Source organism: Rattus norvegicus, chromosome 7, assembly GCF_021556685.1.
Source record: "Rattus norvegicus strain SHRSP/BbbUtx chromosome 7, alternate assembly SHRSP_T2T, whole genome shotgun sequence".
NCBI classification, from domain to species: Eukaryota; Metazoa; Chordata; class Mammalia; order Rodentia; family Muridae; genus Rattus; species Rattus norvegicus.
The window spans coordinates 15,545,849-15,569,092 of record NC_141540.1 but is presented as its reverse complement, the minus strand read 5'-3'; the positions used below and the strand labels follow the sequence as shown (position 1 = coordinate 15,569,092).

The window sequence follows — 23,244 nt, the reverse complement described above, 5'->3', positions numbered from 1 at the left end:
TAATATTCAAGGGTCTTATTAGGAGAAATATGGGAATAAATCCAAAGAAGCGGTCCTTGTTGCCATAGCACTCCTGTAGGCTTACAAAAGGTTCTCAGTATACACAAAAGGAGATCTTCCTTTTCCTTGTACCTTCTTAGCATTGCCTTTTCCAGTCTTTCTTCTACTTTCCTCAAGGATAATCGTGCTTTCTCAGTTAAAGCACAGGGTGAAGTAAGCTGAGAATCCCCTTTCAGGATCTCATAGAGTGGTTGCAAATCTATATTGGGCATTTTAATATAGGATCGAATCCAATTTATGCTTCCTAGTAATTTCTGAAAGTCATTTAATGTTTTTAAATGATCTTTTCGTAATTCTATTTTCTGAGGGGAAATACTATGAGGAGGGATTTTAGTTCCTAAATATTCCCCTATTTGGCCCATTTTAACCTTTTCAGGTGCTATGAACAATTGATTGTTTTCAAGCACCTTAACCACTTTCGCATAGGCCGCTTTTAAGGTGCCAAGGCCTTTAGCGGAAAGCAAAATATCATCCATAAAATGAATTATTCTTAATTTTGGGAATTGATCATGTACAGGCTGTAGGGCTTGTCCTACATAAAGCTGACACATAGTAGGGCTATTAGCTATACCTTGAGGCAAAACCACCCACTGATAGTGCTTATCAGGCTCTTCGTTATTCATAGAGGGCAAAGTAAATGCAAATCGCACGCTATCTTGTGGGGCAAGAGGGATGGAAAAAAAACAATCTTTAATATCAATAATAATAATAGGCCAAACGGCAGGGATGCTGGAGAGTAATGGCAAACCACCCTGTATGGGACCCATTGTTTGCATCTGAGAATTGATAGCTCTTAAATCCTGCAATAATCGCCATTTTCCTGACTTTTTCTTAATAACAAATATGGGTGTATTCCAAGCTGATCTGGATGTCTTAATATGTCCTAATTGCAATTGTTCAAATACTAATTCGGTAGCAGCAATTAATTTTTCAGAGGATAGAAGCCATTGAGGAATCCATACAGGCTACTCTGTTTCCACATAATGGGTATTCCTCCCTCAATGGCCCCTAGGGAAAACCCAGACCCGTCCTCTCTTGTTTTTGTTTTGACAGTACTGGGTCAACTCGTCCTTGTAAGTTTTTTCCTAGACCCTTTCTAGGTACATAGCCCATTTTTGCCATCATGTCCTTGACTTGTGGGGAGTAATCATTTGTCAGTCTCATGTCTAGATCTATCAAAACATCTCTGTCCCACAGTGTCACAGGAATGTCTATAACATAGGGAGTAATCTTTTCTGATCTCCCTTCTGTATCCTTCCATGTCAATTCTTTGGAGCTTATTAAAGGAGCCATTTCGTACCCTAGACCACATAGGGCCTGAGATGATGTTTGCGTAGGCCACCTAGGTGGCCAGTCATGAGCACAGGTAATACTACGATCTGCTCCAGTGTCCAACAGACCAAGGAATGATCGTCCCTCCACACTCAATGTTAACATTGGACGATCACCCAGTTCCCATGAGATAAAGGCAAATCGGGAGCCTGTAGATCCTAAGCCCCTGTCCCCTCTGATTCTATTTTCAGCAGGAAAGCATTTATGCAAGCTAGGCAGAAGCAGCATTTGAGCGATTCTGTCTCCAAGGGAAATTGCAGTAATTCCCTGGGGGGAGGCTACCAGGACTTTTACTGTGCCTAAATAATCAGGGTCAATCACTCCGGGCACAATTTGCAAACCCTTCAGGGCAGAGGAGGAACATCCCAACAATAACCCAACTGTATCTTTAGGGAGAGGTCCTCTAAAATCTGTGTCTACAGACTGCACTCCCATTTGGGGGGTTAGTATGAGTCTGATGGTGGAGTGAAGGTCCAGTCCTGCGGAGCCTTTAGTGACTATCCTCGGTCCTTCGGGTGGCGAAGGAAAGGCCAAGGCCTCTGATTGTCCTGTCCCTGTCTGTCGCCCTGCAGAGCCCCATATATTTGAGGGCCCTGGGGACGTGGGCCCCGTTGTCCATTTTTTGGCCGTGCACCACCATATCCTGTCGATAGGGGTCGGCCATCCAAGTCCTTCACAGACCGACACTCATTTGCCCAGTGGTTTCCCTTATTACACCGTGGACATAGTCCAGGCTGCTTGGGTCTATTAACAACTTTCCCCCTACTCCCCTCAGGACACTGTCTTCGATAATGCCCTTTATTGGTAACAGGTATCCGAGGTGGCGGTTTTCCTTAATTGCACCACAGCTGCCGCTAGGCCAGCATTAGTTAATGGTCCTCCCAGTTCCCTGCAGACTTTCATCCAAATTTCTAAACCTTTATGTTTGTATGGTGTTATAGCAGTCCTACATTCTTTTGTACATTCCTCATACACTAGCTGCTTAATGAGAGGCATGGCCGTATCAGGGTATCCGAAGATCTTGGTAGCGGCCTCTACCATGCGGGCCACAAAGTCTGAAAACGGCTCTGTGGGCCCTTGCAGAACCTTGGTAAGGTTCCCGGAGACTGTGCCCTTATTAGGCATTGCTTTCCATGCCTTAATGGCAATTTCATTAATTTGGCTATAGACTTGTTCTGGATAACCAGTCTGGTCCAAAGTGAATCTCCCTAGACCCAATAGCATGTCAGCATCCCAATATCTCTGAGGGTCTACTCCTGAGGCCAGATTAATGGCAGCCTGAGTATTAGCATATTCAAAAAGATAAGATTTCCGATCTAAATATTGACCTGAGGAGAGGCAGGCTTTAGCCAGACTCCCCCAATCCCCAGGGGTGAGGCAATACCTAGCAATAGCCTCAAATTGAGCCACAACAAAAGCTGCACTGACCCCATAGGTTCTGACTGATTCTGCAAATTGCTTTATACTCTTAAAGTCAACGGGTTCATGATATCGATGCCCGTTAGTGTCCAGAAATACTGGAAAACTTAATCCCAACTCTTTCCACACTTCTGGGCAAAAGGAAGTACTTTTTGCAGGCTTCACCATGCTTTTATGGTGAGGGCTATATGGAGGTGCTGTTGGTATAACCGCTTCCTTGCCTAATTGCCTGCCTCATCGCCACATGGCACTAGCGTGTGGCCAGTCTGGATCATATCTCTCCCTCTCACACTGAGCAGCCTCTTCCTTGATATCAGCCTCATCATCCTCGCTAAGCTCTGAATCGTCTGACATTTCTAAGGTCCAGGCTTTTAAAGAAGAATATATCTTATTTGTTTCCTGGTCCTGATTATCCTCCTTTTTTATCTCTGCCTTCTCTCTGTTCCCTTTATCTCCTTTTCTTTTCTCTTTTTCGTTTGAGACCTTTCCTCCCTCCGACATACTTTCTTGTTGTTCTGCAAGGACCCTCTGACCTGTCCTAATGGCTGTAATGGCTTCCCACACAAAGAAAAAAATGAACAAAATTACCAGCCTTGCCCACAAAGGATCCATTAGAAACAACATTGCCGTAAGCTTGCCCTCTGTTGTTTCCCTATCCAGATCTTTTCCTAACTTGTTCCCATGCTCTATGAGCTTAATTACGACTGATTTATGGGCAGGGCGGGCTGATGTGTTTATTTCTAACATGTGCAGGGCTATTCCCAGCAGCTGCACTCACGTCCGGGACAGTGGCAATTCAAAAGAAAGCAAATCCACAACACAAAGATGAAAAGAAACAAAATTATAAGTCCTACCCACAAAGGATCAAAAGGAGGAGAAAAGCATTACTCTACCTTGACTGCTTACAATCTTTTCGGCCTCTATACCAAGACTTTCATCATCTCTGCTTACCTCCAGAGAACTTTATTCATCATCTCTGCTTACCTCCAGAGAACTTTATTCATCGTCTCTGCTTATCTCCAGAGAACTTTATCGTCCCTTTTCTGGGAATTTCCAATGTCGCCGTCCTGAAAGCTGAAAAGTTCTGAATCCACGAGGATGTCCTCGGGTCCCCGTATGGGCCACCACTTGTTGCGCGCACCTCGGCCAGCAAGGAAGACACAACACGGTCGGATTCTTCTCAACAGCCTTTATTGCAGGACCACCTTCATTGCTGATACGGGGACCTCGAGCGGCAAAAGCGCTCGCCTTATATACACAACAGGCTGAGGCTATGCTAATTGTCCTTCAGGCATTGGCGGAGCATGTATCACCCCACCATCACCCCTGCTACTTGTCCTCCAAGGATTGGCGGAGAACGAATCGCCTCATTAGCATGGTAGCGCCTTGGCCAGACTGATGCCAGATGGAAAACCCATGCATGCGCAGTACTGCTGGGTCACAGGAGGGTGCCGGATCACCTCATTATCCTACAGCTGCCCTGGCAAGGGGACAAGCCTGTGCATGCGCAATAAGTTGTTTACATAGGTGGGACTGGATGTCGGCGCCATCTTTGCTCCACCGCACCACTCCCCACACCTCCCCATGGGATTTGTGTAGGGAACTGTGGGATGGTATCAGTTCACTTCCAGGCAGAGCCAGAAACAGGAAGTGCCCTGACCCAGAGGACTTCTGCCTCTGTGTGTCCTGAATCCACCAGGCAGGTCACTTGGTAGCAGAAAAGTGGGTCTTACCTCTGCTCTCAGGTGTGTAGGTGCTCCTGGAGACTCTCTTTCAGTTCTAGGCACAGGCAGGAATTAAAGGTTCCTGTCCCTGATTGTTCCTAGGTCCTTGGACCCAGTGGGGCACAGTTGGCACTAGGCAATTCCCTCTTGGTTTTGGACTGTGGATAGAGGGTAGTCTCTTCTGACTTATAAGGATTGCCCACACTTATGAGGGTCCAGCTCTCTCCCCCACAGGATTTGGGTGCAGGGAGCTGTTTGGCTGGTTCAGTTTGGCCCTGGGCACAGACCAGAACCACGGGTACCAGCTGCTGACTGTTCCTATATTCCTGTGTCCAGAGCCACTGTAGAGTTTCTCCTTGGATATGGGCATAGGTGTGCAGAAGGGGCAGTCTGTCCTGCAGTCTCAGGAAGTCAGCCCAGGCATAACTTTCTTACCACTATATCTTCAAAATTGGTTGAATAAAATTAGAACCTAAGTATACATGTCTACAGATGATATATATTACCCATTTTCTTTTACAAATAACAAAAGATTCACATCATGATAATTGGTTCCTGATATCTGATCCTATAATCTAGACAGCATGGTTTTGTAATGTGAATCTGGTTAACAAGAGAAATGTATAGGAGAGTGAACTGTGAGCCTTTGAAGCTTCAAAATGTGGGTGAAGGTGATTGAAAGGTACTTTTTTATAATTTCTGAGGATCATAAAGTAGAGAGAAATCATTATAATGAAGTCACAGTTCACATATGGTCATACAAGAACAAGTATTTTATTGGTCAATATAACCATGTCACATATTTTACATAATTTGAAGCAATATCACCGGTCTGTCTCATGTGATCCTGTCCTCAAAGTCAACGGACTAATTGTTTATATAGCAGGAGAAATGCCAACAATCAGACATTTTGTGCTAGGCCAATGTTTGTCTTGACTGCTATGTTTCAGAATTTTTACTCCTATGCTGTCTTTTTTCTCTGTTTAGAGGAAGTATGTTCCTCTCTGGTCTGAACAAAACAATGTAGCACTTAGGGACAAAGATTAGGGTTAGAATGCTTGCACTGGAAGCCAAGATAGAAAACATTTCCATAGCCACCCTGACCTTCCCAGTGGTGCTGTGGTAGACAGGGAGGAATGTGACCCAGACACTGCAGAACATCAGCATGCTGAAAGCCAGGGCCTTGGATTCATTAAATGTGTCAGGAAGATTCCTGGACATGAAAGCCAAGAGGTAACTACCAAAGGCCATGACTCCCAGGTAGGCCAGAGTACAGTAGAAGCCAATAGCTGAGCCCTTGTTGCATAGAATGATGATGTGCCCATGTTCAGAGTGAGCATCCATGTCAACAAATGGAGGAGATGTTCCCAGCCATATCCCAGAGAAAAGGATTTGCATCAGGGCACAAAGTGGAATGATGAACTGAGGGGCTCTTAATATCAGCAACCATCTTGTCTTTCTTCCTGGAGCAGTAATCTTGAATGCCATAACTACAGTGATAGTTTTGGCCAACACTGTGGATAGAGCCACAGTGAAGAGAAGTCCAAACAAGTTCTGCTGTAGGATACATGTGGCTGTGTTTGGAAGCCCAATGAAGAGCAAGGGACAAAGGAAACAGAGAGTGAGAGTGATGAGCAGGATATAACTGAGAGATCTATTATTGGCCTTCACAATTGGAGTGTTTCTGTGGATTATAAAAACCCCAATAACAAGACCTGTGACAACAAAGAATCCCAGAGACATGAGTGTGAGTCCCGTCCCCAAGGAATCATTATAATCCAGAAAGGTCATAGTCTTCTTCAGGCAGTGACTCTTCTCTGTATTTGCATAATGAGATTCAGGACACTTCACACACTGACCCACATCTGGTTGGAATGAAGTTGGTCATGAATGCATGGTCAAGTATTCTCTTTATCCTTATATGTTTTATAGTTCCAACTCATTGGGTTGTTGTTACAATCGTATTCTCTTGTCAATTAGTTATAAAGAAATGGGTTCTAAGGTGAATGATCCCACAAACTTAGGTTTATACTCCTTTCATAAGACCCCAGGAGCAAAAGCCCCTCCTGGATAAAAGGTACTTTTCCCATCACACAATATAAATTATCACTGAAGAAATCAGGCAGTAACTGAAAGTATAATATAGAGGGAAGAACTGAAGCTGAGGCCATGGGTACAGTGTTGGCTGCCCCGCTTCTACCATCCTCCTCAATCTGCTTTGTTGTGTAGCTCATGAGCACCTCTTCAGAGGTCACACCAACACTATGAGCTAATCTAGACCACACGATCAGTAAAAACTAATATATCCAGTCCAGTACTTGAGAGCAGTTTTTAATTGTGCTTTTCTTTTGTCACATAAACCTAGACTGCATCAAATTGGTAATGAACAGGCCTGAAGCATCACATTACTAGCATCCATTTATTTTAGCTGTATATTGAACTATTCTTATGTTTTCTCTGTTTTTCACCTTTGTTTCATTTAAATATTACAGTACAGTTGAAACATACATTTCAATCTTGAGAATACCAAATTATATCATAAAAGCTAATTCATATTCACCAAAGGAAAAAAATCAAGATGATATCTCAATTCTCAGTATTTATGACCCAAACACAAGGGTACCCACAGATGAAAATCAAATATTGCTAAGGCTTGAACCATACATCAAACTACACTCATTAATATTTAGAGATTTCAAAACATGATTCTTATCCATTGACAGATTATGCAGTCAAATCTAAACAGAAATGATAAAACTTACAGACATCATAAACCAAATGGTCTTAATAGACACCTACAGAGTATTTCACTCAAACACAAAAGGATGTATTTTCTTCTTATCACCTCATGGATTCTTCTCCAAATTGACCATATATTCAGTCATAAAGTAAGACTTCACAGATAAAAGAAAATAGAAATATCACCGTTTTTCTTATCAGACAATCAGGGAGTAAACTGAACTTCAAGGACAACAAAAGAATCACCAGAAAACCTACAAACTCATGGAAATGAACATCTCTGTACATAATGATCTGTGAATCAGGGAAGTAATGTAGAAAATAATTTCTCAAAGTTAATGAAAATAAAGGGATGGCATAGGCAAATTTATGATACACAAAGAAAACAGTGCTAAGAGGAAAATTCATAGCAATAAGTGTCTCCATAAAGTAATTAGAAAGATCTTATATGAGCAATTTAAAAGCATATTTGAAATCTCTAATAAAAAGACAAAAAGGCAGTGAAGAAGAGTACAAGGCAAACAAATAAATCAGGGCTGAAATCAATTTATTAGACAAAGAAAAGAATAAAAAGAGTTAATGAAGCCACAAACTAGTTGCTTGAGAAAATCATCAAGATAGACAAAACCTAAGTGAAAAAAACTAAAAGCCATAGAGACATAGCAAAATAAGTAAAAGAGAATCACAAGGGGTGACAAAACAACAGACAAGGAGAAAAATGAAGTAATAATAATAATAATAATAATAATAATAATAATAAATAATAATAAATAATAAACAATAATAATAGGTCTTCAAAGTTTTTTCTAGTTCCATCCATTTGCCTAAGAATTTCATGAATTCATTGTTTTTAATAATTGAGTAGTACCCCATTGTATAAATGAACCACATTTTCTGTATACATTCCTCCATTGAAAATCATTTGGGTTCATCCTGAGTGAAGTAACCCAGTCACAAAAGAACACACATGGTACACACACATTGATTTGTGGATATTGGTCCAAAAGCTCAAAATGCCCAAGATACAATTCATAGACCACATGAAGCAGAAGAAGAAAGAAGACTCAAGTTTGGATGTTTCAGTCCTTCTTAGAAGGGGAAATCAAATAATCAAGGGAGGAAATTCAGAGGCAAATTGTAGAGGAGAGACTGAAGGAAAGGCCATAAGAGACTGCTTAACCTGGGGATCCATCCTACATCCAGACACCAAACTCAGACACTACAGTGGATGCCAAGAACTGTTTGCTGAGAGAAGCCTGATATGGCTGACTTCTAAGAGGCTCTGCCAGAGCCTGACAAATATGGAAGAATATGCTCACAACCAATCATTGGACTGAGCAAAGGGTCCCCAATGAAGGATCTTTAGAAAGGGCTAAAAAAGCTGAACACATAAGAAGAACAACAATGTCAACCAACCAAACTCACCAGAGCTCCCCAGGGACCAAGCCACCAACAAAAGAGTACACATAGAGAGGCCCATGTCTCCACCCACACATGTAGCAGAGGATGGCCTTGTTGGCATCAATGGGAGGAGAGGCCCTTGGTTCTGTGAACTTTCAATGCCCCTTGTAGCAGAATGCCAGTGTAAGGAGGCAGGAGAGAGTGGGTGGGTGGGATGGGGAGAACTCTCATGGTAGCAGGGAAAGGGGATATGGGATAAGGATTTCTGATGGGGAAACTGGGAAAGGGTATAACATTTGAAATGTAAATAAAGAAAATATCCAACACAAAAAAATCAGATTATGTGAATATAATTTGAAAGAAAGGAGTCAGATGGCATGATAATATACATAAGCAACCACAAATATTATACCAAAGAACACCTACAACTGATGAACACCTCAGGAAAATGGCTGAATACAAAATTGAATTTAAAAAATCAAACAAACAAGCAATAAAAACAAAAACTTAGTCCTCCTTAAAGCAAATGATAGATGAGCTGAGAAGGAAATTAGGCTAAAATGAACCCTTTACAATATCCACAATTAGTATAAAATACCTTCTTGCAACTCTAGCCATGCAAGTCACAACCTATATGACAAGAACTTGGAATCACTGAAAAAAATAATTAAGAGCTTGAAGGGGCTCGAGACCCCATATGAACAACAATGTCAAGCAACCAGAGCTTCCAGGGACTAAGCCACTACCTAAAGACTATACATGGACTGACCCTGGACTCTGACCTCATAGGTAGCAATGAATATCCTAGTAAGAGCACCAGTGGAAGGGGAATCCCTGGGTCCTGCTAAAACTGAACCCCCAGTGAACTAGACTGTTGGGGGGAGGGCGGCAATGGGGGGAGGGTTGGGAGGGGAACACCCATAAGGAAGGGGAGGGGGAGGGGGATGTTTGCCTGGAAACCAAAGAATTATTATTAAGTATTAAATAAATTTTAAAAAAAAGAAATCAAAAAACGGAAAGATCAACCATGCTCTTGGAATGATAGGGTCATAATAATGAAAATGGCTATCTTACCAAAAGCAATCTATTGACACAAGGCAATTCTCCAGCAATGGATTAGGCTCTAAGAAGTAGAATTCATAAATGGAAACATATGACAGTAAAAGTTTGTTTTAGGCAAAGGGCACTAGGAATAGGGACACCAACTCATAACAAAAATTTGACCCAAATTCTTCCTCTCTACAAGAAATGCAGAGACAAGGTGTTGGAGCAGACACTGAGGGGAGGGACAAAGAATAAATGGCCCCCTTGAGTCTTATCCCATGGGCAAATATCACTCCCTGGCATTATTAATAATAGTCTCTTATACTTGCAAAAAGAAGTCCAGCATAACTGTCCCCTGAGATGCTATATCTAGGTGATGACCGAAACAGATGCAGAGACCCACAACCAAAATCCGCCCACCCCCCAATAAGTAACCAAGGAGCTGCTCAGTGTTTATGTGGATCCCTAACAATTAGAGAGAGGGCTATCGGGCTGGAGAGATGGCTCAGCCGTTAAAAGCTAGGCTCACAACCAAAAATATAAGGGAGAGGGCTATCCCTAAAGTGGTTGCCCGTCTGTGAAATATGTTCTCCTAACAGGGCTATCTTCTATGGACTCAATGGAAGAGGATGTGCATAGCCTTGTAGAGAGTTGATTTGATATGGTAGAGCCATAGGTGGGGGCCATAGCCTCTGAGTGTTGAAGTGGAGGATGCATGGGGGTTAGGACTCTATGAGGATGGGATCCAGAGTGTAGGCTTGGATTTTGATGTAGAGTAAATAAAAAAAGGAAAATTGTCAGTTCACTTTCAGAAATGAGTTTTTTCGTGTTAGATATATATGCAAAATGGGATTTATTTCATGCAGCATACTGAATGAATCAACAAATAGCAAATCAACAGTAACTATAGCAAATCCTTTCCATTTATGCTTCCCATTCAACACTGAATAACAGTGCTCATTCTATAACCACTGATTGCAGCTATCTTGTGAGATCCTCATGTTTACTGGTATTATTTTGACACAGTAAACCAACGTGACCCAAGTTTTCCTGGAAATAATGACCCTATATTTCTATACCTTGGGCTTTGACAGGAATGGATAACAGAGCTTGGCATATTCACTCCAGCAACATTACATTCAGAAGCTGTAATACTGAAGTTGCCTTGGAGACCCCAAGATATTTGAAATGCAAGAGCCTTGAGTGAGAGGCCACGGCTGTGGGCTATCTTCTGAGGACAGCGGCTAACAGGGAGTGGAACCAGCCCAGGAGAAAGAAGTTTGTTGCAGTCAACAGAGATGAAAAAGCAGTTGAACATCTGAAGACCGCTTTGATGTCAGACATGTTTGGAGTTTGGAGTTTGACCGGCTGGAGTCCTGTCTTGCTTTGGAGACTATACTTAAAGGATTGGATAAATCTCAGAAGAGACTTTGAACTTTGCTCTTGTTGAGACTTTGAACAGTGTTGAGACTGCTATAGACTATGGAGATTTTTGAATTTTGACTAAATCTGTTTTTATTATGCGATTTTTAGATATGGCCCCCATAGACTCATATGTTTGAATAAGTTTATGGGAGTCAGGGAGTGAAATGTGGTGGTTTCTATATGCTCGGCCCATAGAGTGGCACTAATAGAACATGTGGCCCCGATGGAGTAGGTGTGTCACTGTGGGTGTGGGTTTTAAGACTCCCATCCTAGCTGCCTGGAAGCCAGTATTCTGCTAGCAGCCTTCAGATAAAGATGGTCCAGGTTCTTATTTCAAAGACTGTCAGTGACCCTTCTACATACTTTTACTTTAGTTTCCAATAGTTCTGATGAGAATGTTCATGCACTAGTGAAATTTTGGTATTACTGAGTCAATGAGTAACATCACATATTATAAACTTTGAGAGTACCACCAGCATTGAACTAGATATAATACTAGTTTCAAGATCACTAGTAAATACGCAAATATACAATATCTAAATCATTAATGCTTCATGGAAAATATGAATTAGGTTAATATATAGTATGTGGACCATGAATTCTTTTTTAAATCATATCCCATAAGTCTCTAGTTGTCATTGTCTTGCAGACTGTTCACAGTAATTTAATTTCTTTGTGTAATTTACTTTTACAAATCAATATATTGTGCCAAAAAAAACTTGGGAAAAATATTGTAATTAAGTACATTTAGAATCTTTCAGGTCCCCATTACGAAATAAGACTGATGAACCTGTCATAGCGAAGCTGAAAATATCTAATTTTAAAAGAAACGTAAGTGTAATCTGATTAAAATATGCTTTCAAAATTAGGAAGACTTATGTAATTCAGACTATTGTCAATTCAATTTTATGATGAAATTGAACTTTTGTCTTTGCATAGCAAAGTGATTTCTTGATCCCACAAAGCCTACAATGAATCAGAAGTGAATCACTCATACGTTTTACTTTAAGAGAATATACAGGAAAAAATAGATTACTAAAATGAAATAAAGGAATGGTGATACTGTTTAAGTGCCTAATATTTTCCCTTACTGAGTTTTGTCAGAGCACTGTAGAAAGGATGAGACACCCTCTGAGAGGCTTGGCATTTACCTGTCTCGTTGGAAATCTCTTTATCTGGGCAAGGAGTGCAGTCAAAGCAACAGGCAGGCTTGCTCTCCAGGATGACTTTCCTGTGTCCAGGACTGCAGCTCTCACTGCATACAGACTTTGGAATCTGAAACATATTTAATACAAGATACAAAGTGTTTAGGTCTTAATCAGGTCCAAGTAAACTGTGTTTTATTCTACAGAATGTATATTAATTAAACCTTATATTCCAAATGCATGCTTCCATGTAGCATGATATACAAAGTACATTTTTAAAGTTAGGCTATAAGAACATGATACTTCGTAAGATGTGTAAAGATTTTGGATAGTAGAACCAACCTTATTATATCCTGCATTCCTTTAGCTAAGTATTGCTGACCTTCTCAAAATTGTTCTATCATCTTTGGCATTTGAATGAACATGGAAAATAAGTTTCGTCAGCCACAGCCTTCACCCTCAAATTCCTGAAATCTTCTTAGTTTCCTAAAATCAATGCTGACATAGTGACCTGCCATGATGAATGTCACCCGCAGTTTGTGATGTTCAAACAAAATGTTTCGTTCCTCACATTTGTTGCTTACCTGTTTCCAACAAGACAGATAAGTATAAAAGAGACAACCTCTAACGTTGGTCTATTTTAAGTCTTTTTTAAAATTTTAATTAGACATTCTTTATTACATTTCAAATGTTACAGCCTTTCCCAGTTTCCTATCCATAAAACCCCAAAGCCAACCCCACCCTCTTTTTTTATTATGGTGTTTGCCCTCCACAATCACCCACCACTTCCACCTACACTGACATTCCCCTACAATGGGGTATCCAGCCTTGGCAGGACCAAGGGCTTCTTCTCCCATTGATGCCCAACCAGGCCATGCTCTGCTACATATGAACCTGGAGCCATGGGTCTGTCCGTGTGCACTCTTTGGGTACTGGTTTAGTCCCTGGGAGCTCTGGTTGGTCAGTGTTGTTGTTCATGTGGGGTTGCGGGGCCCTTCGGTCCTTCAATCCTTTCTCTAACTCCTCCAATTGGGAACCTGTTCTCAGTTCAATGGTTGGCTATGAGCATCCACCTCGGTAATTGTCATACTCTGGCAGAGCTGCTCACAAGACAGCTATATCAGCCTCCTGTCAGCACGTACTTAGCATCAGCAATATTGTCTGGGTTTGGTGGCTGTAAGTATATGGTCTGGATCCCCAGGTGAGGCAGTCTCGGAATGATCATTCATTCAGTATCTCCTCCAAAGTTTGTCTCCATATCTTCTCCTAGGAATATTTTTGTTCACTTTTTAGAAGGACTGAGGCATCCCCACTGTGGTCATCCTTCCTCTTGAGCTTCATGTGCTCTGTGGATTTCATCTTGGGTAATTTGAGCTTTGGGCTAATGTACACTTATCAGTGAGGGCATACCATGTGGATTTTTCTGTGATTGGGTTACCCAACTCAGAATCATATTTCCTAGTTCAATCCATTTCCCTATGAATTTCATGAAGTCATTGTTTTTGATAGCTGAGTAGTATTCCACTGTACCACATTTTCTGAATACATTCCTCTGTTGAAGGGCATCTGGGTTCTTTCCAGTTTCTAGCTATTATAAATAAGGCTTCTATGAACATAGTGGAGCATGTATCCTTGTTTCATTTTGGAGCATCTTTTAGGTAGATGTCCAGGAGAGGTATAGCTGGGTCTTCAGGTAGTACTATGTCCAATTTTGGATGGAACCTCAAAGAATGATTTCAAGAGCTGTTACCCAGCGTGCAATCCCACCAACAATGGAGGAGTGTTCCTTTTTCTCCACATCCTCACCAGCATCTGGTGATATCTGAGTTTTTGAACTTAACCATTCTGACTGGTATGAGGAGGAATTTCAGGGTTGTATTGATTTATAATTTTCTGATGAATATGAATGTTGAATATTTCTTTAGGTGCTTCTTGGACATTTGATATTCCTCAGTTGATAATTCTTTGTTTAGACCTCTACCCCATTTTTTTTATTAACTTGAGTATTTCTTATATACATTTCGAGTGTTATTCCCTTTCCCGGTTTCCGGGCAAACGTCCCCCTCCCCCCTCCCCTTCCTTATGGGTGTTCCCCTCCCAACCCTCCCCCCATTGCCGCCCTCCCCCCCCCACAGTCTAGTTCACAGGGGGTTCAGTCTTAGCAGGACCCAGGGCTTCCCCTTCCACTGGTGCTCTTACTAGGATATTCATTGCTACCTATGAGGTCAGAGTCCAGGGTCAGTCCATGTATAGTCTTTAGGTAGTGGGTTAGTCCCTGGAAGCTCTGGTTGCTTGGCATTGTTGTACATATGGGGTCTCGAGCCCCTTCAAGCTCTTCCAGTTCTTTCTCTGATTCCTTCAATAGGGGACCTATTCTCAGTTCAGTGGTTTGCTGCTGGCATTCGCCTCTATATTTGCTGTATTCTGGCTGTGTCTCTCAGGAGCGATCTACATCCGGCTCCTGTCGGTCTGCACTTCTTTGCTTCATCCATCTTGTCTAATTGGGTGGCTGTATATGTATGGGCCACATGTGGGGCAGGCTCTGAATGGGTGTTCCTTCAGTCTCTGTTTTAATCTTTGCCTCTCCCTTCCCTGCCAAGGGTATTCTTTTTCCTCATTTAAAGAAGGAGTGAAGCATTCACATTTTGATCATCCGTCTTGAGTTTCCTTTGTTCTAGGGATCTAGGGTAATTCAAGCATTTGGGCTAATAGCCACTTATCAATGAGTGCATACCATGTATGTCTTTCTGTGATTGGGTTACCTCACTCAGGATGATATTTTCCAGTTCCAACCATTTGCCTACGAATTTCATAAACTCGTTGTTTTTGATAGCTGAGTAATATTCCATTGTGTATATGTACCACATTTTCTGTATCCATTCCTCTGTTGAAGGGCATCTGGGTTCTTTCCAGTTTCTGGCTATTATAAATAAGGCTGTGATGAACATAGTGGAGCACGTGTCTCTTTTATATGTTGAGGCATCTTTTGGGTATATGCCCAAGAGAGGTATAGCTGGATCCTCAGGCAGTTCAATGTCCAATTTTCTGAGGAACCTCCAGACTGATTTCCAGAATGGTTTTACCAGTCTGCAATCCCACCAACAATGGAGGAGTGTTCCTCTTTCTCCACATCCTCGCCAGCATCTGCTGTCACCTGAGTTTTTGATCTTAGCCATTCTCACTGGTGTGAGGTGAACTCTCAGGGTTGTTTTGATTTGCATTTCCCTTATGACTAAAGATGTTGAACATTTCTTTAGGTGTTTCTCAGTCATTTGGCATTCCTCAGCTGTGAATTCTTTGTTTAGCTCTGAACCCCATTTTTAATAGGGTTATTTGTTTCCCTGCGGTCTAACTTCTTGAGTTCTTTGTATATTTTGGATATAAGGCCTCTATCTGTTGTAGGATTGGTAAAGATCTTTTCCCAATCTGTTGGTTGCCGTTTTGTCCTAACTACAGTGTCCTTTGCCTTACAGAAGCTTTGCAGTTTTATGAGATCCCATTTGTCAATTCTTGATCTTAGAGCGTAAGCCATTGGTGTTTTGTTCAGGAAATTTTTTCCAGTGCCCATGTGTTCCAGATGCTTCCCTAGTTTTTCTTCTATTAGTTTGAGTGTGTCTGGTTTGATGTGGAGGTCCTTGATCCACTTGGACTTAAGCTTTTCTACCCCATTTTTAATAGGGTTATTTGATTCTCTGTAGGCTAACTTCTTGAGTTTTTGTATATATTTGATATTAGAACGTTATCAGATATAGGATTAGTAAAAATCTTTTCCCAATCTGTTGGTTGCTGTTTTTTCCTAACAACAATGTCCTTTGATTTACAGAAGCTTTCCAGTTTTATGAGCTCCCATTTGTCCATTCTTGATCTTAGAGCATAAGTCATAGGTGTTCTGTTCAGGAAATTTTCCACAGTGCCCAAGTGTTCAAGGTTCTTCCTCACTTTTTCTATGAGTTTGAGTGCATCTGGTTTTATGTGAAGGTCCTTGATCCACTTGGACCTGACCTTTGTACAGGGTGATAAGAATGGATAGAATTGAATTCTTCTACATGCTGACCTCCAGTTGAACCAGATCATTTGTCCTAAATGTTATGTTTTTTTCCACTGGATGGTTTTAACTCCTTCGGCAAAGATAAAGTGGCCATAGGTGCGTGGGTTCATTTCTAAGTCTTCAATTCTATATCACTGATCAACCTGCCGGTCTCTGGACCAATATCATACAATTTTTATCACTCTTTTTCTGTAATACAGATTGAGGTCAGGGATGGTGATTCCCCAGAAGTTCTTTAATTGTTAAGGATAGTTTTTGCTATCCTGAATTTTTGGTTATTCCAAATGAATTTGCAAATTGCTCTTTCTAGCTCTATGAAGAATTGAGTTGGAATTTTGATGGGGATTGCATTGATCTGTAGATTGGTTTTGGCAAGATGGCCATTTTTACAGTAGGAATCCTGCAAATTCACAAGCATGAGACATCTTTCCATCTTCTGATATCTTTCATTTCTTTCTTCAGAAACTTGAAGTTTTGTCATACTGAACTTACATTTCCCTGGATAAAGTCACACCGAGGTATTTTTTGTTATTTGTGATTATTATGAAGGGTGTCATTTCCCTAATTTCATTCTCAGCCTGTTTATTCTTCGACTATGGGAAGGCTATGGATTTTTCCAGCCACTTTGCTAAATTTGTTTATCAAGATTAGTACATCTCTGGTGGAACTTTTGGGGTCCCTTAAGTATACTATCATACCTGTATATAGTGATATTTTGACTTCTTCCTTTCCAATGAGTATCCCTTTGACCTCCATTTGTTGTCTGACTGCTCTGGCTAGGACTTCAAGTACTATAATGAATAAGAAGGGAAAGAGTGAGCATCCTAGCCCCTTATTTTTGTGGGATTGCTTCAAATTTCTCTCAATTTAGTTTTATGTTGGCTACTGCTTTGCTGTATACTGCTTTTATGATGTTTAGGTATTGATCTTGAATTCCTGATCTTTCTTAGTCTTTTAACATGAAGGGGTGTTGAATTTTGTCAAATGCTTTCTAAATATTTAATGAGAAGATCTTCTGGGATTTTTTGTCTTTTTACATGTGAGTTATGTTGATGGATATCCCTATATTGAACCATCCTTGCATCCCTGGGATTAAGCCTACTTGATCATGATGGATGACCCTTTTGATGTGTTCTTTGATTTGGTTTGTGAGAACTTTATTGAGTACTTCTATGGCAATATTCATGAGGGAAATTGGTCTGAAGTTCTCCTTTTTGTTAGGTCTTTGTGTGGTTTAAGCATAATGAAATTATGGCTTAGTAAAAGGAATTGGGTAGTGTCCCTTTTGTTTCTATTTTGTGGAATGGTTTGGACAGTATTGGTATTAGGTCTTCTATGAAGGTCTGACATAATTCTCAACTAAACCCATCTGTTACTGGGGTTCTTTGGTTTGGGAGAATCTTAATAACTGCTTCTATTGGAGTTTTGGGACTGTTTAGATGGTTTATCTGATCTTGATTTAACTTTGGTACCTGAATATTGTCTAGAATATTGTCCACTTCATCCAGATTTTCCAGTGTTAATGAATATAAAATTTGTAGTAGATCTGATGATTTTTTGAATTTCTTCAGATACTGTTTTTATGTCTCCCTTTTCATTCCTGATATTGTTAATTTGGATGCTCACACTCTGCCCTCTAATTAGTCTAGATAAAGGTTTGTTTTTCTTGTTGATTTTTCTCAAAGAATCAGCTCCTGGTTTTGTTGATCCTTTGTTTAGTTTTTTTTGTTTCTACTTGGTTGATTTCAGCCCTGAGTTTGATAATTTCCTGCCGTCTATTTTTATTGGATGTATTTGCTTCTTTTTGTTCTAGAGCTTTTAGGTGTGCTGTCCAGCTGTTTTGTATGATCTCTCCTGTTTCTTTTTGGAGGCACTCAGAGCTATGAGTTTTCCTCTTAGCACTGTTTTCATTGTGTCTCATAAGTTTGGGTATGTCGTGCCTTCATTTTCATTAAATTTTAAAAAGTCTTTAATTTTTTCTTTATTTCTTCCTTGAGCAAGTTATCATTGAGTAAAACATTATTCAATTTCCACGTGTATGTGGGCCTTCTGTCATTTTTATTGTTACTGAAGACCAACCTCAGTCGTGGAGATCTGATAGGATGCATGCCATTGTTTCAAACTTCTTGTATCCGTTGAGGCCTGTTTTGTGACCGATTATATGGTCAATTTTGGAGAAGGTACTATGAGCTGCTGAGAAGAAGGTATATTCTTTTGTTTTAGGATGAAATCTTGTATAAATATCCATTAAATCCATTTGGTTCATAATTTCTGTTAGTTTCTTTATGTCTCTGTTTAGTTTGTGTTTCCATGATCTGTCCATTGATGAGAATGGGGTATTGAAGTTTCCCACTATTATTTTTGGAGTACATGATGTGTTTTAAATTTTAGCAAGATTTTTTCAGGAATATAGGTGCTCTTGCATTTGGAACATAGTTATTCAGGATTGAGATTACATCTTGGTGGCCTTTTTCTTTGAGATATATGAAATGGCCTTTCTTATCTTTTTTGATAACTTTTGATTGAAAGTCTATTTTATTCCATAACAGAATGCCTACTCCAGCTTGTTACTAGAGGCCATTTTTTTGGAAATTTTTTTCCAGCCTTTTACTCTGAGGTAGTGTCTGTCTTTGTCACTGAGGTGTGTTTCCTGCATGCAGCAAAATGTTGGATGGTCCTTCTTTATCCAGTCTGTTAGTTTTTGTGTTTGTGTTGTAGAATTGAGCCCATTAATGTCTAGAAATGTTAAGGAATAGTGATTGTTGTTTCCTGTTACTTTTGTTGTTAGAGGTGGAATTATGTTTGTGTGGTTCTCTTCATTTGGGTTTGTTGCAACAAGATTAATTTCTTGCTTTTTCTAGGGTATAATTTCCCTCCTTGTGTTGTAGTTTTCCATCCATTATTTTTTGTTGGGCTGGATTTGTGGAAAGATACTGTGTAAATTTGGTTTTCTCATGGAATATCTTGGTTTCTCCATCTATGTCAATTGAGAGTTTTGCTGAATTTTGTACCCTGGGCTGTCCTTTGTGTTCTCTTAGGGTCTGCATGTCATCTGCCCAGGATCATCTGGATTTCATAGTCTCTGGTGAGAATTCTGGTGTAATTCTGATCGGTCTCCCTTTGTAAGTTACTTAAAATTTTTTCCTTACTTCTTTGTTTTGTGACTTCGGTGTTTTGACTATTATGTGATGGGAGGAATTTCTTTTCTAGTCCTATCTATTTTGGAGTTCTGTAGGCTTCTTATATGTTTATGGGCATCTCTTTCTTTTGTTGCAGAAGTTTTCTTCTATAATTTTCTGGAACATATTTACTGGTCCTTTAAGTTGGGAATCTGTGCTCTCTTCTATACCTATTTTCCTTAGGTTTGATCTTCTCATTGTGTCTTAGATTTCCTAGATGTTTTGGGTTAGGAGTTGTTTGCATTTTACATTAACAGTTGAATCAATATTTTCTATGGTATCTTCTGCCCCTGAGAATCTCTCTTTTATCTCTTGTATTCTGTTGGTGATGCTTGAATCTATAACTCCTGATCACTTTCCTAGGTTTTCTATCTCCAGGGTTGTCTCCCTTTGTGTTTTCTTCATTGTTTCTATTTCTGTTTTTAGATCCTGGATGGTTTTGTTCAATTCTTTCACCTATTTGGTTGTGTTTTCCTGTAATTCTTTAAGGAACTTTTGAGTTTCCTGTTTAAGAGCTTCTACTTGTCTACCTGTGTTGTCCTGTATTTCGTTAGGGGAGTTGTTTATGTCCTTCTCAAAGTCCTCTATCATCATCTTGAGATGTAATTTTAAATCCAAATCTTGCTTTTCCATGTTTTTGGATATCCATAATTGGCTTTCGTGGGAGAACTTTGTTCTGATGTTGCCAAGAAGTATTGGTTCCTGTAGCCTAAGTTCCTAGGATTGCCTCTCACTATCTGGTTGCTGGTTTTAGCTGGTCTTTTTGTCTCTGACATTGGCTTGAGCCTTCTGTAAGTCTGCATGTCAGCACTTCTGAAGACCAGCTTTCTCCTTGCCTCTCACTATCTGGTTGCCTCTGGTATTAACTGGTCTTGCTGTCTCTGAAATTAGCTTGAGGATTATGTAAGTCTTCAAGTCACCACTCCTGAATACCAGCTTTTTCCCAGCAGGATCTAGGTCCAGAGAGCTCTGGGACCTGGTCAGCTCCAGGTACAGGCAGAAACTAGGAGGATCCTGTTTCAGATTTTTCCTGGGTTTATGTGTCCTCAGGGCTCCAGGCAAGTCCCTGGGAGCAGGTTACCTCTGCTCTCAGATGTTTCAGTGCTTTTGGTGACTGTTTTTCAGCTCTTGGCACAGACAGAGACCACAAGGGTCCTCTCCCTGGCTATTCCTAGGTTCCTATGTCCAGAGGGCTCTAGGCAGGTGCTTCTTGGGCCAGGAATGTGAGCAGAATTGGTGTTCTCCCCTGAGTTCCAGGATTGTCTGCACTTCTGAGAGTCTAGCTCTCCCCCCCACAAGATTTGTGTACAGAAAGCTGTGGTACCAGGTCTGCTCCAGGCAAAGGCAGGAACCTGGAGGATCCTGTCTCAGACTGTTCAACAGTTTGTGTGTCTTGAGGGCTCCAGGCAGATCCCTCAGAGCAGAAATGGTAGTATTACTTCTGCTCTCAGGTTTGTAAGAACTCCTGGAGCCTGGCTTTCAACTCTGGGCGAAGGCAGAAAAAGAAGGGTCCTGCTCCTGACTGTTCCTTGGTTCCTGTGTCCAGAGGGCTCTAGGCTAGTCCCTCTTGGGACAGAAATGTGAGTAGGCGTGTGTTCTACCCTGAGTTCACATGATTTTCTTCACTTTTGAGAGTCCTGCTCTCTCTGCCATGACATTTGGTTACAGAATGCTGTGGGACTTGGTCAGCTCTGGGTGCAAGCAGAAACCAGAAGGATATTCTCCCAACTGTTCCTAGGTTCCTGTGCCCAGAGGGCTCTAGGCAGGTTCCTCTTGGGCCAGAAATGTGAGGAGAAGTGGTGTTATTCCATAAGCTTTCTGTATTGACAGCATTATGGGAATTCAGCTCTCTCCCCTGTTTGTAAAAGTCTTTTTTTTTTTTCGGAGCTGGGGACTGAACCCAGGGCCTTTCGCTTGCTAGGCAAGCGCTCTACCACTGAGCTAAATCCCCAACCATAAAAGTCTTAAAAAGCAAAGTCCACCTGAAAATTCACTGTGATTATCTAAGATAATATAAGTATAAAATAATATAAGTATAAGATAACTGTAGTCCTATACTTTCTCCTGTGAAAACATAACATGCAAATAGCAAACATGGGGCAGAAAGTTTTATCATCAATGGAAATGAATAACAGGAATTAAAGTAGAAAACTTGAGAAAGTAATAGAAAGAGAGACCACATAGTATTTCTGCTTGCTGTCTTGCTAATCAAGACCTTCTCAACTTTAACTCTGAAACAACTAAAGAAATCCTGTCACCAGTCTGGTTTCTCAGGGTCATTGGTGATGTTAGTCATTTTTCCATTAATTAGTTTTTTGTACATTTTATATACATAATCATCCCGTCTCAAACACTCACTTCCCCTATCATCTTCCCTTCTGTGCTGAGAGGGTGGAAGCCCTCTGGATGTCCTGCCACACTGGTGCATCAAGTGTCTCCAGGGTAGCCTCAACCTCTTCTGCTGTAACCAAACAAGACAGGCAGTTGTGGAATTTATTCCACAGAGAGACATCAGTTTAAGGACAGACCCTAAACCAGATGTTGAGGAACCTACATGAATATTGAGCTTCAAATCTGCTATATATGATGGGGGAGGGATTAGGACTAGCCCATATATCCTTTTCGATTGGTGCCTCAATCTGTCTGAGCCCTGAGTGTTGAGGTTAGTTGACGATCATCTTTTTCTGGAAATCCTATCCCCTTTTGAGCCCTCAGTTCTTCCACAAGATTTCTGAGAGCTCTGTCCTGTATTAGACTGCTGGGTTGAGCCTCTAAGGGGACAGTTATGCTACCTTCTTGTCTGCAAGTATAACAGAATGTCATTAATTGTGTCAGGGATTGGTACTTGCCCCTTAGATATTTCTTATGTTGGGTCTAGAATTGTTTGGCCAGTTAGTTTCTCTGTCTCTGCTCCATTGCTGCATTCCTGTTAGGACAAATTTTGGATCAAAAAATTTGTGGGTGTGTTGATGTCCTTATCTTGCCACTTCATGTGCTGCTTAGCTATAGGATGTATCCTCTTCATGTTCCATATCCCCACTGCTATTCATCTCAGCTATGGTGGGATTTTGGTAGGAGTTGTATTCTATCTGTAGATCCCTTTACTAATTTTATGGGATTTTGATAACAGTCAAAATTGTCCATCTTCACTATTATACTCCAACTTTTCCAAGATCATGGAAGATCTTTCCACCTTCTGGCATATTCTTAAATTTCTTTCTTCAGGAACTTGAAATTATTTTTATATGTCTTTAACTTGCTTCAGTAGAGTTACACCAACATGTTTTATGTTATTTGTGACTATTGCTTATAGTGTTTTTTCACTAATCCCTTTCAACTCCAATCTCATTTTAATATTCCCTTATATGTAAGCCTGGTTTCAGGATAATACTTGACAGGTTTTGTTTCATGCAAGAAGTTGAGATGTATTTTTCCTACTATGATTCCTCTTCCCAGGTAACTGCAATTTTTGCCATTTTGAAAAAATAACTAAGACACTTGAAGTCAATATATACATTCTGACATATTTTTTGTAAGAATTATGTCAGAAATGACTAATTTATACCCTGCATTTAAATGACAAAACACATCCACTGCAAGAGCAATCAATAAAATCTTAATATTGGTAGTTATGTTTGTACTGAAGGGGTCCATATTATGAAACAAGAGTCATTAGATTTAGAATCATACATTATTTCCATACATTAGAATCTTTTAAATAAGAAACA

General features: G+C 40.5%; 1 protein-coding gene and 1 pseudogene across 3 annotated transcripts in view; both read right to left on the bottom strand.

The window, feature by feature from the left end:
* Nucleotides 1–2,190: 2,190 nt before the first annotated feature.
* LOC148004458 (igE-binding protein pseudogene) lies at nt 2,191–2,979 on the bottom strand (annotated as a pseudogene).
* A 2,306-nt stretch (nt 2,980–5,285) lies between these two features.
* Nucleotides 5,286–23,244, bottom strand: part of Vom2r53 (vomeronasal 2 receptor, 53) — a 41,103-nt gene continuing 23,144 nt past the window's right edge. For 2 of the 3 annotated variants that reach the window (XM_087555940.1, XM_087555939.1), the window contains exons 6-7: nt 12,296–12,419; nt 5,286–6,400 (exon numbers count right to left, since the gene is read on the bottom strand). In XM_087555940.1, the coding sequence (XP_087412066.1) occupies nt 5,475–6,400; nt 12,296–12,419 (1,050 nt within the window). In that variant the 3' untranslated portion in view covers nt 5,286–5,474. 3 annotated transcript variants of the gene reach the window in all.